The 16,042-nt window shown below is 49.7% G+C and overlaps 1 protein-coding gene across 1 annotated transcript; it reads left to right on the forward strand.

Annotated features, from left to right (window-relative positions):
- Positions 1–1,969: 1,969 nt before the first annotated feature.
- BCL2L10 (BCL2 like 10) lies at positions 1,970–15,786 on the forward strand. Its single transcript, XM_081839365.1, has 2 exons — positions 1,970–2,484; positions 14,797–15,786. Exons 1-2 carry the CDS (start codon positions 2,059–2,061, stop codon positions 14,926–14,928), a joined length of 558 nt encoding a protein of 185 aa, XP_081695491.1. The 5' UTR covers positions 1,970–2,058; the 3' UTR covers positions 14,929–15,786.
- The last annotated feature ends 256 nt before the right edge of the window (positions 15,787–16,042 follow it).

Here is a 16,042-nt window from a genome sequence, read left to right on the forward strand (position 1 = left end):
TCGAATACAATATAACAGAGTGTCAGAAATGTATATACAATGTAGAGGTCCAATATAATGCAAAAGAATTATCAAAACCATGTACAAAATAAAGTCAAAATATTAAACAAAATATCAAAACAATATATAAAATAAAAATACAGTATAAAGCAATCTCAAAATTTAACAAAGTTAAATACAACAGGAAAGAAAACAATATGCCTAGCAGAGCTCAAAAGTACAAAATATTAATGTTACTATTATATTAGCAACATTTAAAAATTGTAACCAATTACTTTATGAAACCATGATTATCTTGTTCTTATGTTACATTTAAATGCAGCAGCAGCAGCTGGAGCAGTTCAGACAAAGGAGGAGAATAACGAGTTAAGAAGGCAGGTTATTTAGGTCAAGACAATATATTGTTGGCCATCACCCGATTACAGCACTCTTAAAACCCATCTGCACTGTAAATTTAAAGCAGACTTATACCACTTTAAACAGTCATAGCTCTTGCTAAAGAATCTTGGGGAACGTAATTTGTTTAGGTTGCTGAGAATTGTCAGGAGACACCGCCCCCCCCCCTTTCCTCCTGCCCACAACTACCTTTCCCAAAGTGGTTTAACCACCCATCCCTCTTCCCAGGGAACTCTGGAAATTGTAGGTCCATGGAGGGAATAGGGGTCTCCCAGCAAATCTCAACACTCTAAACCAACTACAGTCCCCAAGATTCTTTGGGGGGAAAGCTTCAAATGCATAGTGCGGGGGAGGCCTTTAATCTGCTCATTGTAGGCGCTGCAGTAATTTAATGTATTAGTTTAGAATATGCATACATTCCCTGTTATGAGAAAAATAACAGCCCTAAAGAGGAGGAAAGAACATGATTTTTGTTTTCAGACAGTCCACTTGCTTCTCTCACTGGTGGTGCCACCTGCAGCTTTTACAAAACATCTGTAAAAGTCGTCTATTTAAAAAACGCCAGTGAATTGATTAATTGGGAACATCTTTTTATTGGATCAAAGCTTTCTTAATTGATTGATCTACCTTCCCTAATCACTGCAACGTGACCTTGGGCCAGCCACCATCTCTTAGCCTAACCACGCAAGCCACTTTAAACTCCTTGGAAGATGAAAGTAGTCTATAAATTTAATAAATGCAAGAAATAAGAGCCAGTACGGTGTAATGGTTTGAGCGTTGGGCTGGGACCTGGGAGACCTGGGTTCGAATCCCCACTGGGCCATGAAGCTCACTGGGTGACTTTCTGCCATTCAACGCCTCTTAGCCTGACCAACCTCCCAGGGTTGCTGTGAAGATGAAAAGGGCAGGAGAAGAACCATGGATACCCCCTTGAGATCCTGGGAAGCTAAAGGTGGCATATAATTTAGCTTATGAACCCCCCCCCCACCCCAGTAGTCGAGGTGCCAAATATCAGACACACCCATCCTGGCCCTGAGGCATGGGCGCAGCTGGGGGGGGGCAATTGCCCCCCATCAAGTAAAACAATAGAAATACTTAACTGACCAATCACGTCGGTTCTGAGCCCCCTAACCAAGTCCTGCCCCCCAGCAAAAATCCAGGCTACGCCCAGGCCCTGAGGATGGTGGCGTTTGAAGGACAGCTCCTCGGCATCCCTTGTTCTTGGGGGAATCGGGTCCCAACGCACTGCAAGCAAGACCGGCAGGTCTACTCAGAAGTAAAACCCCCCAGCTGAAGAGAATTAGGCACACTCCCAGGTACTTGCGCGCCCCTCCCCAAGACCCCCAGCTGACTGGATGGGGCTTCTTAGCGCCCCCTCGCCCGGAGGGGACCCTTGCAGGCGTTTTCCGGCTGCTTCTGCGCCCCCCCCCCCCGCCGCCCCCGTCGCCTGCTGTTCTCCGCCTCGCCGCGGAGCCGAGAGGGAGGCGCTCCGCCCCTCGCGCCAGCCCTGCTGGGGAAACGAGAGACGGGGCGGAGCCGGCGCGCCGTGAAGCCGGCCGGGGACGCGTGGGCGGCTTCTTAGTCCGCCGAGGCGCCGGCACTGGGCCCCGTCGTCGCTCTTGCGCGCTCGCCGCAGCCGCCGCGCCAGCCGAGGGGGCCGCCATGCCGGGCGCGCTGCGCGAGGAGACGGTGCAGCTGATGGCCGACTACTTGCAGCACCGGCTGGGCGGCGGCGGGGGCGGGGGCGCCGCGGTGCTGCCGCCCAGCCGCCCGGCCGAGACGCTGCGGCGGGTGGCCGACGAGCTGGAGAGCCGCGAGCGGCCCTTCTTCCGCAGCGCCTGCACGGCGGCCGCCTTGCCGCAGGAGCCGGGCGAGGCGGCCGCGCTGCTGGGCCGGGTGGCGGCGCAGATGGAAGCCGAGGGCGGCCTCAACTGGGGCCGGGTGGTGGCGCTGGTCGTGTTCGCCGGCAACTTGGCGGCGGCGCTGGCCGAGCGCGGCGCTCGCGACCAGACGGCCGCTCTGGCGGAGGCGCTGGCCGCCTACTTGGCCGGGGAGAAGCGAGAGTGGCTGGAGGCGCACGGCGGCTGGGTAAGCGCGCGGCAAAGGGGGCGGCCAGCCGGGCGGGCGGGCGGGAGGGCGGGCAGGCAGGCGCGACCCCCTTCCCTTCCCCACCCCGCCCCCCAGCGCCCTGCGCCCCCTCCGGCGACATCCAGGGCGCCCCCTCCCCATCATCGCCCTTCTTTTAGGCAACCTCCCGCTTTCGCCGCCGGCTGCAGAACGGACCGAGCCTTTTCGCAGTAATGGCTGCGCTTCCGTCCCCGATCTGGCCTTGGCCGCTTTCCCTTTGCCCACCCTCCCTCCTCCTCGCTCCCAATGCCTGCAGCGCTGGGGGGTGGGAGGGGGAATCGGGTTCCCTCCCTCCCCCCCCCATTGTTGCGCGCTACCGAGCGCAAAGGAGCGCGCAACCGTAGAAAGCCCTAGCGTTCCTTTGGGTACCCCTTTCCTTTTGGGGGGCGGCGGCTGTGCACGCCTTAGGGTGCTTTTGCAATCTCTCCCGCTGCGCCCCGCTTCCTGTAGCCGAGCCGGCCCGATGCCCACCTCCCGTTCTGCAGGGCCCCCCGCCCGCCTGCCCGCCCCTTCCCAGTCCTGGACGCGGACTCCTCGCTGGGAATGACCTTGGCACGCGCGCTTCGCCAGCTGACTTCTCGCTCCGGCGCTTTAATACGCACATTACCTTCCCTCCTCCCGCCCCACCATCCTCTCCAAAAAATCTAAGGCTTTTCTTTCCTATGGGGTGGCGAGCAGCGCCTCCTTTTGCTTCCCTCTCCCCATAACCCCAGTACAGACCACAAGGGGAGCAGCGACGTACAGGAGAAGGAGGGGGGGGGCGCGGAGAGAAAGAGGAATGACTGCTAAGGAGGCCTGGATAATTTTTTTCCCATATAAGGGAAGCAGAAGGCTGTGACAAACCGTGAGAAAGAGCTTTGATGGGGCGTCTGTTCTCATTTCTCTCTTCCCCGTCCCCCTTTTCCATTCCATATTGTGGTCTTTGTCCCTCTTAAATTAAGCTGCTTTGGTGTACCTTGGTCTTGCAGCAACCAAATGGGTGCCCTTGCTCAGAAACGATGCTCCATTTTGAGTTTTTGCTTCTGGGGCAACTGCACAGCATATGCCCATCTGGCTGGCACAGAGAGAGCTCAGGTTCTGCCCTTGAAATCAGTTGCACAACCAAATGCATCTGTTTGACCTTAACACTTGGTTGGGTGTCTTCAGAACTTGGGATACCTTCAGAAGGACCTGGGTGGCAGGAAGACTTGAACTGAGGGGGGAGGTGTGAAATCGAGGTGCCCTGCAAAAGCTTGGCCTGTGTCGCCTCTTTCATTTTTGCTTTGCTTTGCTTTACGTTCTGCAAACCATGAACATTTGAAACTTGCTTTAAAAAACAAAAGCACAACAGTGCAAAGCTGCTTTCCCAAAGAAGCAAGCAGAATCTGCATAGATGCATGGGATTCGGGCAGCTCCATAGATAATAGAAGGTATTGGGAGTCTAGGCTGCTTGGCTACTAGCAATCTAATGATGGAAGGCAGTAAAAACTTTGCTCTGAGGGTCTACCAGTGGCACAGTTTCTGCACTATGTTTGATCTGTCAATCTGAAAACAGCAGTGCAAAGTCCCATGCTCTGTTCTCCTCTATCTGGACATGGTCTGGAGCAACAAGGTAGCTGCGTCCTTCAGTGGAGGCTGCTCCTGCAAATGTGCGTTGGTGCACCAGACATGGTGATCTCACCTGTCTGCACTGCAGATAGGGCCCCTGGGGTGGATTTACTGGCTTCTACATACATGTGGGGCATCCACCTTTCTGCATATCCTCTTGCTGGGTGTCCTCAAGAGGTGGACGCCTAGTCTTAAAAAACAGCAGCACCCACCCAGTGGTAACTTCAAAGGTGGCTCTGGACGAGAGCTATGGCTTGCCTACAGGTTTTTTAGCTCAGCAGCAGGTGCAGTGCAGCTGGCTTGCATTAATTTCCTTCCCGCTGTTAATTTAGCCATGTTGTTCAAAGCAAGAGCCATGCCCCACAGGAAGTGTGGATGCCCTGGGGTCAAATGGTGGGTGGATCTTAGCCCTTCTTCCTTAGCAAAGGAGCGTTATTGTTATCTCTTGCTCAGTGCATTCAATTATATAATCATTACGACCAGCTGTAAGGAAGCTCCCCTTGGCTGGCCGAAGTGGTTTTCCAAAAGAAGGCAGTATAGGAACATGGGGAGCTGCTGTATTCTGAGTCAGGCCATTGGTCCATCTACCTCAATATTGTCTACACTGACTGGCAACAGCTCTCCGGGGATTTGGGCAGGAGTCCCATTTCCCTTCCCAACCCAACCTGGGGGGTTGAACTTGAAACCTTCTCCATGCAAAGCCAGTGCTCTACCACTTAGGTATAGTCCTTCACCAAATAAAGGTGTAGCTTCATTTATTAGCATGGATAGATGTGTTCTCCTATAACAGAGTGGGGAACCTCAGGCCAGGGAGATCAGACGCAGCCCTCCAGGCCCCTCTGTTTGGTCCTTGGGACTTTCCTCCAGGCCACATCACTCACAAGCCCTGCTTCAAACTTTCCTTGATTGTGTTTGCCTGCCTTGTCCTTGAACGCTGGTCATGTTGCTTATGTGTCTGGAAGGTCAGATACGAGAGCTGTTATGTCCTGAAACTAGCCTGTTGTGCAAAGGAATTTGCCTCCATTGCTCTGCCCACTTTTGACACTGACCTGCAGCCCCCGGAAGGTTGCAGAGAAGAGTGCATATATGATCCTCAGGCTGAAAAGGCTTCCCCACCCCTTATCCTGCAGGCTTTGGGGGTGTATCTTTACAAAGGAAGACTGGGAAATGTCTGAGCCACCTCCTCTTCATCCCAACACAGCTCAAATGAAGACTGCCCCCTTGAAGAGTGGGCTAGAAGAGTGTGGCTTGCTTGTTTGATTTATTTCATAAAATTTATACACAGCTTGATTGTAAAAAGAACAACAACCCTCAAAGCAGTTTACAAAAGATAAAACAACCCTGTTTTAAAGCATACAAAATACTAAAACAGATTAAAATTGCTCAACTTTCTAAGCATCTGGGTAGGCTTATCTAAACAGAAATGTTTTTAGCAGGCGCCGGAAACAGTGCACTGAAAGCACCACCTTGATCTCTAGGCAGGGAGTTCCAAAGTTGTAGGCGCTGCTAAACGGTTGAGTTATTACGAATGTGGAACGGGTATTTCATGGCACCTGTACACCAGGAAATATCTTGCATGTTGCCATTGTACTTGAGATCATAGAAAACTGAACTGAGTTCAGTTCTACGAAATGGGTTCTTGTAATACTGATGGGAGCTGTCACTGTTTTGCCCAAACCTTGATTGCAGTGTTAGAAACTCAGATATATAAGCTAGGCGCCAAATGGCTCCTTAAACCAGGGTTACAGTTGCCAAAACGGACTGCCTGGTTGCCGATTTGAGGCCAGGTGGCTTGAAAGTTGTATTTTTCAAGGAACTTTTTGGTTCCTGAAATTCATTCTGATCAAATAAAATATAACGGATATAATTCTACAGGATGTGTTGCTAGTGTGTGAAAGTAGTAAAGATCCAAGGATCCCCAGGCATGCACCTCCTGATGGTGGAGACGTCAGTCACCATCCTGGCACCCAGACATCTTCACTTGGTCACAAGCAGCTGATAGCCAGCTCCAAAATGCGCCTGGCAAATTTCAAATGCTGCTTGACTGAGGAAAGTTCTATGTAGCTGATCTCGTGTACATACATATAAGATGCTAAGATATTCAGGAGTCTGGCCATTTGGGGTTTAAAATACTAGTACGTTGGAAGCTTTATCTGGAACCAAGTGTGTCACCCGTGGCTAACATCTTGCAATCAACTTGGCTCCCTCTTGCAGCTGTTGCGCTTCAACAACTCCCATCAGCCCCAGCCATCTTGGCCATTGGTAAAGGATGACTGGAGCCTAGTAGCAACAGCTGGAGGTAACCATGTTGGCTGTCCTGATGCACAGAATAGGTGTTACAAGCTCTACAACGAGTTGTGTATGAACTGTATTCTGGACCAGCTGAAATGGCAGGGATGTGCTCAAGGGCCAAACCAATGGCAAGTCACCTACGTCCGGCTTGCAAGAGCCTAACGGTTGCACAGTTGGTCAAGGAAGCTTTGTTTTGTGCAAAGTGCTTTGTTGTTGTTGCCAAGTATAGAATGCTTTGTATAAATACACTAGCCGGCAACAACAGACTAGGGCTGGGCGATAACAGCTCTTCAGAATCGCGGTGTATCGCCAACCAAACATCATGGTTTGGTGTTATATGTTGAAAAAACAAAGGTGCATTGGCCTCTGCCCACGAGACACCGGGTGAAACTACCCCAGCTCTCAACTCAAGATCCTTTAACTGCTCGACTGAGGCAAGGGCAGCTGCACAGTCCTAAGTTGAGCAATTTAAAGCTGAAGAGGGAGGAACAAGCTCTATCTGCACCTCACAGCTTGTTTCTCTCTCTGCGCCATATGAGGGCAGAGTTGGATGGCGGGTTCACTCAGCGATATATCACAGGTGAAACCACCGCCGCTCCTAAGTCCCTCTGCTCTTGGTGCCCGCTGGAGGAAGGAATTCTTGACTCCCTCCAGTGGACACTGGTAGCAGAGGGACTCGGGAGCTGTGGCAGTTTCACCAGCAATATACTGCTGAGTGAAGCCGACATTGCGGTCTGCTCCTCATACCGGTCCTGGGCGGATATATGTCCCAGGCTTACAACTGACTTCACATGACTACTGGGTCTAGTCTCTGTGGAGCTACGAGTGTTGGGCATGGAGCGGGAATGGATCTGTGGCCAATATTAGAAACTCAGATAGGTCAGCTAGTCACCAAATGACACCTTAAACCCATGTTGCAGTCGCCACAGCAGTATGTCTAGGTACCATTCCCTCCCTACCCCTAGTGGAGTTTATTATTATTAAATTCATTTCTGGCCGACCCACACTCTGGCCAACCCATTTCTATGCTGCTTTATATTTTAAGGAAAAAACCTCAAAGTGGTTTATAACACATTAAAACAATCCAGAATAAAACAAATTTAAGCTTCAATGGAAATACTACAGATCTGTCTCTAAGTGACATTTTCCTTTCCCCATATTTATACACCTACTTAATTTATATAGCTGCCCCACAGCAGAAGAACTCTAGGAAGCCAGTGTGGTGTAGTGGTTAGAGTGTTGGACTAGGAGCTGGGAGATAGGAGTTCAATCCCCAGTCAGTCATGAAGCTAATGGGGTGACCTTGAGCCAGTCACAGCCTCTTAACCTACCTCACAGGGTTGTTGTAGGGATTAACTGAGGAGTGGTGAGCCATGTACTGCTTGTAGGAAAAGGGTGGGATATAAATGCAGTAAATAAGTTTATCTGCTTAGCTGTTTAAGAAAGCTGGAGATGCCACCCAGAGGGAGATCTCCCGAGATCACACGGTCGCAATTGGCGCCTGGCACCTGGCTAATTTCTAACAGTGCCTGTGGCCCTGGGCTTATGAGATGTAAGCAAGTGTCTAACTCTCCAAAGACAACCTTCCAACTTGTGCCCTTTGGCAGCTTGGGGTTCTGGAGGTCCCGCGTGCCGTGCAATTCCTGGTCTTGATCCCGCGAGGAAAGGGCAAAGCTCGATGGCAGAGCATCATTCTTGCACCCATCATCCATAGCCAGCAGGTGCAGCAGTCGGAGATGATAGGAGTGGTAGTCGAGCAACATCTGGGAACCCAAGGTTGAGAGGGGCTGGTGTAGGCAATACTGACCAAGGGGATGACTCCATCATGTTTCTATGAGTTAAGAGGGTACCTGCATGGAACAGGGTTGAGGGGTGGGACTTCAGGATGGAATTCCATTCTGTCTGAGAGTGCTAGGTGGGGCACCATAGGCAGCATGGTGGGGAGCAGTGAGATCATGGAGCCGCTGCTATCCTTGGGGGTTGTGTTGGTGTGTCGGTTCTCCCATGCTGCCTCCTGCCTCCTTGATCCTTGCCCATCCTGGCTGATAAAAGCGAGCCGGGAAGGGCTGGGCGATGGGCTTTGCGGGGTGGTGAACGCTTCCCTCCATGAGGGAGCCTTCCCAGACCCGCTGAAAGAGGCGGTCATTAAACCGCTTCTTAAAAAAACATCTTTAGACCCGGCCAATTTGGCCAACTATCGCCCAGTCTCAAATCTGCCATTCTTGGGCAAGGTGATTGAGCGGGTGGTTGCTGAACAACTCCAAGCACGCCTGGAGGAAACGGACCATTTGGATCCCTTCCAATCGGGATTCAGGCCTCACCATGGGACTGAAACTGCCTTGGTCGCGCTGGTTGATGATCTCCGGCGGGCTAGGGACAAAGGTGAGAGCTGTTTCCTAGTTCTGCTGGATCTCTCAGCGGCCTTTGACACCATCGACCATAACATCCTTCTGGACCGTCTAGAGGGGCTGGGAGCTGGGGGCACTGTTATACAGTGGTTCCGCTCCTTCCTCCTGGGCCGTGTCCAGAAGGTGGTGGTGGGGGATGAATGTTCAGACCCCTGGGCTCTCACTTGTGGGGTGCCTCAGGGTTCTGTCCTCTCCCCCATGCTTTTTAATATCTATATGAAGCCGCTGGGAGAGATCATCAGGGGGTTTGGACTGGGTGTTCATCAGTATGCAGATGACACCCAGCTCTACCTCTCCTTTAAATCAGAACCAGTGAAGGCGGTGAAGGTCCTGTGCGAGTGCCTGGAGGCGGTTGGAGGTTGGATGGCGGCTAACAGATTGAGGTTGAATCCTGACAAGACAGAAGTACTGTTTTTGGGGGACAGGAGGCGGGCAGGTGTGGAGGATTCCCTGGTCCTGAATGGGGTAACTGTGCCCCTGAAGGACCAGGTGCGCAGCCTGGGAGTCATTTTGGACTCACAGCTGTCCATGGAGGCGCAGATTAACTCTGTGTCCAGGGCAGCTGTCTACCAGCTCCACCTGGTACGCAGGCTAAGACCCTACCTCCCCGCGGACTGTCTCGCCAGAGTGGTGCATGCTCTAGTTATCTCACGCTTGGACTACTGCAATGCGCTCTACGTGGGGCTACCTTTGAAGGTGACCCGGAAACTGCAATTAATCCAGAATGCGGCAGCTAGACTGGTGACTGGGAGTGGCCGCCGGGACCACATAACACCGGTTCTGAGAGATCTGCATTGGCTCCCAGTACGTTTCCGAGCACAATTCAAAGTGTTGGTGCTGACCTTTAAAGCCCTAAACGGCCTCGGTCCTGTATACCTGAAGGAGCGTCTCCACCCCCATCGTTCAGCCCGGACACTGAGATCCAGCGCCGAGGGCCTTCTGGCGGTTCCCTCATTGCGAGAAGTGAGGTTACAGGGAACCAGACAGAGGGCCTTCTCGGTAGTGGCGCCCGCCCTGTGGAACGCCCTCCCATCAGATGTCAAAGAGATAAAGAATTACCTGATGTTCAGAAGACATCTTAAGGCAGCCCTGTTCAGGGATGTTTTTAATATGTAATGCTGTATTGTTTTTAATACTGATTGGGAGCCGCCCAGAGTGGCTGGGGAAACTCAGCCAGATGGGCGGGGTATAAATAATAAATTATTATTATTATTATTATTATTATTGAGGCAGGGGAGTCTTGCGCTTTGAGCGAACGTCTTAACATCTGGCGCTGGAGCTCCCAAAGTAGGCCTGTGGTGATGTGGCCTTGCTCCCTGCCTTGCTGCCTAGCCCTGTAGTTTTCCTGCTGACACGTACGAAAGCCGCGAAACTGAAAGACCACAATTGGAATACATTATTCCAAGTAAGCTGATGAAGGCAGAAGCAGCTGGCAATTCTTTTTGGAAGTTCCCTAGCTGAAGAAGTGCAGATTTATTTTTCTTCTTCATCATCATCTTCTGGGGCTCATGTGGGAGAGAGGTGCAGCAGGACCGGCTGGTCGTGCTGCCCCAGCTCTCATAAAAACCACGGGCCAAGCCTACGGCTGTTAAACTGGCTTATGGGAAGCTGCTTTGGATGCGAGTTTCTGTTGAGGCAGAGGAATGGCATTCCCCTGGGGCCCTGTTGAAAAGTTGTGTTTGTGCATCAGACCAGCGCATAAGCAGGGTTGCTCCGTGTGGCCGCGCCCCTGGGGTTGTGTGCGCCAGCCAGCCTTCCCCTGCAGCATGAATGTCTGCAAGAACACAGGAAGCCTTCGTGTTCCATGACACGCCCTTGGTCCATGTAGCTCAGTATTGGCTACACTGACTGGCAGCAGCTCTCCAGGGTTTCAGGTAGGATTCTCTCTCAGCCCTGTCTGGAGGATCTACGGACTGAAGCTTCTGTGTGCAGGGCAAATGCTCTATCACTTAGCTATGGTCCTTCCACATAGGAGGAGGCCTTCGAGCATCCCTGGCAGAGAGCCAGTGTGGCGTAGTGGTTAAGAGCGGTAGTCTCGTAATCTGGGGAACCGGGTTCGCGTCTCCGCTCCTCCACATGCAGCTGCTGGGTGACCTTGGGCCAGTCACACTTCTTGAAGTCTCTCAGCCCCACTCACCTCACAGAGTGTTTGTTGTGGGGGAGGAAGGGAAAGGAGAATGTTAGCCGCTTTGAGACTCCTGAAGGGTAGTGAAAGGCAGGATATCAAATCCAAACTCTTCTTCTTCTTCTGGGCGTGCAGGATGTGTGGCCGCCAGGGGATGGCACTGTTTGGCACATGGCACTCAGTGCCACCTGCTCGCATGTTGTGCTTGCTTGTGTGTATACAGGCTCAAAGGGACTTAAGTATTGGGCGATGCGGGTTAAAGTGGGTCATGGTGCAACAGCCAGCACAAGTATTAGCTTCTCCCAGTGGCCAACTCCATGCCTAGTGGAAACCCCTGAGTGCAACTCTCCCCAGTTGTGATTCCCATGTCTCCAGCGGTGGAGGGTCGGACAAAGCCAACACAGTTGTCTGTCACAGGCCTCTAGCAGCTTTGCTCTCCCTCCTTTCCCAGGGATCTACCTGAAACGGGAGAGAACACTGCCAACAAAAGCCTTTGTTTGGTCTTGGATATAATCAGAATGAGAGGGAGAGGGAGAATATTTTAGATTCTTAAGTGCTTGGCGTCCTTCCAAGCCTTGTTATAACTAAAGAACTCCAGCTTCCCACCCCCCTTGGCAGAGGCTTGTTGTGAGCATGTTCAGGAATTCCTGAGTTAACATAACTTTTTATATAGCCTTGAGCAAAACTCCTCTCTCTTGAATGTAACCGAGGTCATCATGAATGGGTACAAAAATAAAGGAAGGAGAAACATCCCTTGCTAATCTGATGGGTCAGCAATTATAAAGGAATGGCTTTCCTTATTGTTTTTTCCCCTGCCCCAAGCAGAAATGCCTCTTTCCTTATGTTAACTGTAAGGGGTTTCTGCTCTTTCTCCCGCCCCCACTCCTTTCAGTGTAGAGTTTCTTGCCTCTCCGAAGAATCTGGTGCTAACCATTGTTGAGTGGGTGAGGGTTTAAACCTCTGCCAGGAATGTTGAATAATCAACTTCAAAGCAACTATTTCCCACAGTACTGCGGGTAAAGAATACAGAGAAACCTGCATTCAGTTCTCGGTTTTCAAGCAGGCCAAGTAAAAAGTCCATTCAAAGCAGCTTCTTTGGCTGGATGAGGAATCTGCCCCACTTCACTCCCCACCAAAGCACCTTTGTAATCCTATTCTGCAGAGGACCAGTGCCCCAAAGCACCTACTTCACAAAGGAAGGCATAAAAGAATGTCGTGGACAAAAGCTTCTTTTTCTGTCCCCTGTGAAAGGTGTAACCAGATCCCATTTCCCGGCTATGTGCGAGGATCTGCTTTGAAGCTTGCAGATCCAGTCTGTGGCAGATGAGCTATGGGAGGGACATGTGTTCCTAGTCACATGGTCAGACCACATGACTGTCTCACATGTGCTTGGAAACCACTGTGCCCAGCACTTTCCAGCACACACACACACACACACACACACATGCACGCACACGGCTGTGGTGGTCATGTGGCTTTTGCACATGATGCTCTCTCATCTCTGCGCTATACCTATAAAGGAAATAGTGTCAGTATTCAGAGTCTTATGTGCCCTGCCCTATTTTGTGTCCCGCTGATGCCATTTACTGCAGCAGTTCTGTAGCTTTGATTCCCAACAACGCTGGCCTTGTTCCAGAAGATGGCAGGTGGGATGGGGTTGCCATTGATTGTGGCAGAAAGGCAAGGCTTTGTGTGGCTCCTCTTTGTGCGCTGGGCTTCCAGCAGCAGCCCAGTGTGCTTGTTTGGTTGTGACTCTTACACAGAAGCAAGGCTTTGAGGTCAGTGCTCTTCACCCTCAGAGGCTGAGGGGGAAAGTTGAAGAAAAAAGTACCTACTAACTGCTGGGTCCTGCTCCTAGAAATTAATGCTAAAGGTTAGAAATCATAGAATTGTAGGGGACCCTGAGGATTATCTTGTCCAATGCAGGAATATGCAGTTGTCCCCATACAGGGATCGAACCTGCAACCTTGGCATTAGCAGCACTATGCTCTAAGCAACTGAGCTAGAGAGGAGAACAAATACAGAAGACCAGACCGGACACTGCTCTCATGTGGTTTTCAAATAAAATTGCTGGCTGTCGATCTCTTCTTGCCCTTAATGTCTTTTGGAACTTGCAGTTTCTCTTTTTAATCATAAAGCTCTTTAAAAAAAAAAAGAAAGCGAAACAGCAACACCCAAGGTTCAACTAATTGCCCTGCTGGTGATTCTTAAGCAGTTTGTGGCTGATTGTTACGGCAATAAAATGTGGAAGGGGGATCTTGTTCCCTAAACTCCTGTCTTAAGGATCTGGGTTTTGATTCTGCTTTGGAAAACCCATTGTACGTCCAAGCAAGTAGCTGCAAAAGGTGACTGGCTTAATTGTGCCCTCTCCATAGAGGAGCTGAGGGCTTGACTCCCCTTCTGTAGGCAGCCCACCTGAATGCTAATGACCCCACAGCAGCTGCTGGCCAGGAGTGTAAACTGACATTTAGTGGAAAATGCCCCCATTGTTTGCACAAATTAAAGTGTAAAGAACAAAGTTCCGGAAGAAATTAAGAGCATAACTTGTTTACATAGACATCTGCCAAATAGGAGTTCAAACATGACCATCTGGAGTCGTATTACTGCTGTTCTTGATTATTCAGAAGAAAGATCTGGCAGTGCAGCTGCCAGTTCCTTTCTGTCATAGGGCAGCACTGAACTGAGTGTGGCTCATGGACCTAAACAGGGCTGGATTAACTATTTCAGCTGAGGGAGCGGAAGGGTCTTAGCTCAGTGGTAGATCATCTGTCTTGCGTACAGAAGGCCCCAGGGAGGGCTGGGAGAGACCTCCCCCTCTGAAATCCTGAGAGCCACTACTGGTTAGAGTTGATGATACTAAGGTAGAAGGACCAATGGTTTTGATTCGGTGTAAGGCAGGTTCCTGTGTTCCTTAGAAATTTTCATGCCCTCAGTTTGCCAGCTGAGAGGCAGGAGAAGAAGAAAAGCACTTGAAGGAAATGAATGCAGATTATCTCTCTAATTTCAGTACACTTGGTAACTTTCAGATAAGTTGTTCTTGTTGCTGTATTTAGCCTCATGATCTTAATCTAGGCCTGAGTCCAGGGCACATGAAATGGTGGTGTTTGAGAGCAGTGTTTGAAGTTCACCAGGCACATCTTGCACCTGACCATCAACCACTTGTGACCAAATGGAGATTTCCAGGTACCAGGATGGCACCTGACATCCCCACCATCTGGAGGTGCATGCCTAGGGGATAACTGAAACATTGACTGTTTTCACACATAGCAGCACATCCTGTAGAATTCTGTCCTTTACATTTTATCTGCACAATCAGAATGAATTTCGGGAACCAGAATGCATTTTCTGTGCAGCCTGAGCAGGAGCGGTCAAGAAACGTTACTGTAAATTGTTGTGGCTCGTCTTCGCTTACCCCACTGCCCTGCTCACAGCTGTGATGAAGATTCTTACGTTATGAATGGTCTGTGTAACCATTAAGCAAAAGAGGTAGGGATAGGCCAATATATATGTGGACTGTCCCTGGTTAAAGTGATTTTTCTTCTGTAAGTTCTCAACCCCTCAAGGTTGTCATCTGAACTAGCCACATATTTAACTGATAATCACAGTCAATCCATCATTTGAAAAATAATACTTTAGAGCCATCTTCCCCCAAAATGGCAAATAGACATTCCATTTTGGAGAATGCAACCTTGGTTTAAGGAGCACTTTGGCACCTAGCTTCTGTATTTTGAGTTTCTAGCACTGGTTTAGAAACTGTTGATTGGCTCGTTGCTTGTGCGTTTGCCACCCTGGAAGCCTTTTGGAGGAAGAGCGGGCTATAAAGTTAATAAATAAATAAGACTTTGTTCTCTTCTTTCCTAGGATGGCTTCTATCACTTCTTCAACAAACATGGCTCGGATGCAGCTGACCAGAACAGTACCATAAGCAATGCTATAATGGCGGCAGCTGGCTTTGGCTTGGCTGGGCTGGCCTTCCTCCTGGCGGTGCGATAAAAGACCACATCAGTGGACTTGACTTACAGGAAGGAGGGGGAGGGGGAGAAAACTCTCTTCTAACACTGCCAACATGCTGGTGAAGAGTCCATTCTATATTTCTATAACGGTTGGAAGACAGAAGCATATATATATATATTTTTAACTATAAAGTCGGAGCAGAACATTGACAAGCACATAACATTCTAGCAGTACAAGTGAGAAACGAATGCCGCTTAGATTTTTGAGTCCTGAGGTTGGGCATCTTCTTGGATCTTGGTGCGTGTGAAAGCTGCGGTTGCCCCAGTTCATCCCGGCAACTGCTAAGCGCTGGATGTTATGCTAAATGTTAATGGTGGGCTTGCAATGGAACCCAAGTGAAGATGTGTTTGGATTTCTTCTTTGTGTGTTTGCGTGTATGTTGTGGGGTGCGGGGCGGGACGGGGTGGGGAGATGTTGCCTTGTGAAATGTGAGCCAGTATTAACAAGAATGAGGAGCTTAACTCCACCTGTGCTGCAATGCAAACATTCTGAGGCCACTCGTCAATATATAGCTGCCAGATCCGTATTGCACAGAGCATTATAGCTTACGTGTTTTTGTTATAATGACGTTAGTAATAAGTTACACTACAAGTAGGCGACAAGAATGTTGATACCAAAACAGTAAAGTCTGCAGAACCAGTTCTTAACTATTGGAATGCTTGTTTGTTTGTTTTTAATTGGTCTATTTGGAAGTCCATGTGAAGGCTGGGATTTCTGTGGATTTCCTGTCAAATCCATAAACTCCATATAACTTAATATATTTTTTGAAATATTTATCATTGTATAATACTGGTAGCTGATTAACATCTATTTTTGTTAAATGCCTTTTTTTTTTTTTTAAGAAAACAAACAAAACGGAACAAGCTCTCCAAATTGCTTTCTTGGCTGTCCCTGTCGTCTACCTTGTTTAACAGTTCTAGTTTGGATATCTGTTATATTGCATATTGTAAAGAAATAGTCTTCGGAAGTGTTCGATGTCCTTTTTCTTTAGCTTGTACAGTTTTAATATGTGAATAAATATAACTGAATATTTTTATTTTAAATGAGCACCTGTTCTTGGCTTGACCTGACATTTCCATACATTGTTCTTGTT

Source organism: Podarcis erhardii (genome assembly GCF_964252035.2).
Source record: "Podarcis erhardii genome assembly, chromosome: 14".
NCBI lineage: Eukaryota > Metazoa > Chordata > Lepidosauria > Squamata > Lacertidae > Podarcis > Podarcis erhardii.

Coding starts and splice junctions, on each gene's coding strand:
- BCL2L10 (XM_081839365.1), top strand. CDS start 2,059: ATGCCGGGCGCGCTGCGCGAGGAGACGGTGCAGCTGATGGCCGACTAC. Junction 2,485..14,796: donor TGGAGGCGCACGGCGGCTGG/GTAAGCGCGCGG, acceptor CTTCTTTCCTAG/GATGGCTTCTATCACTTCTT.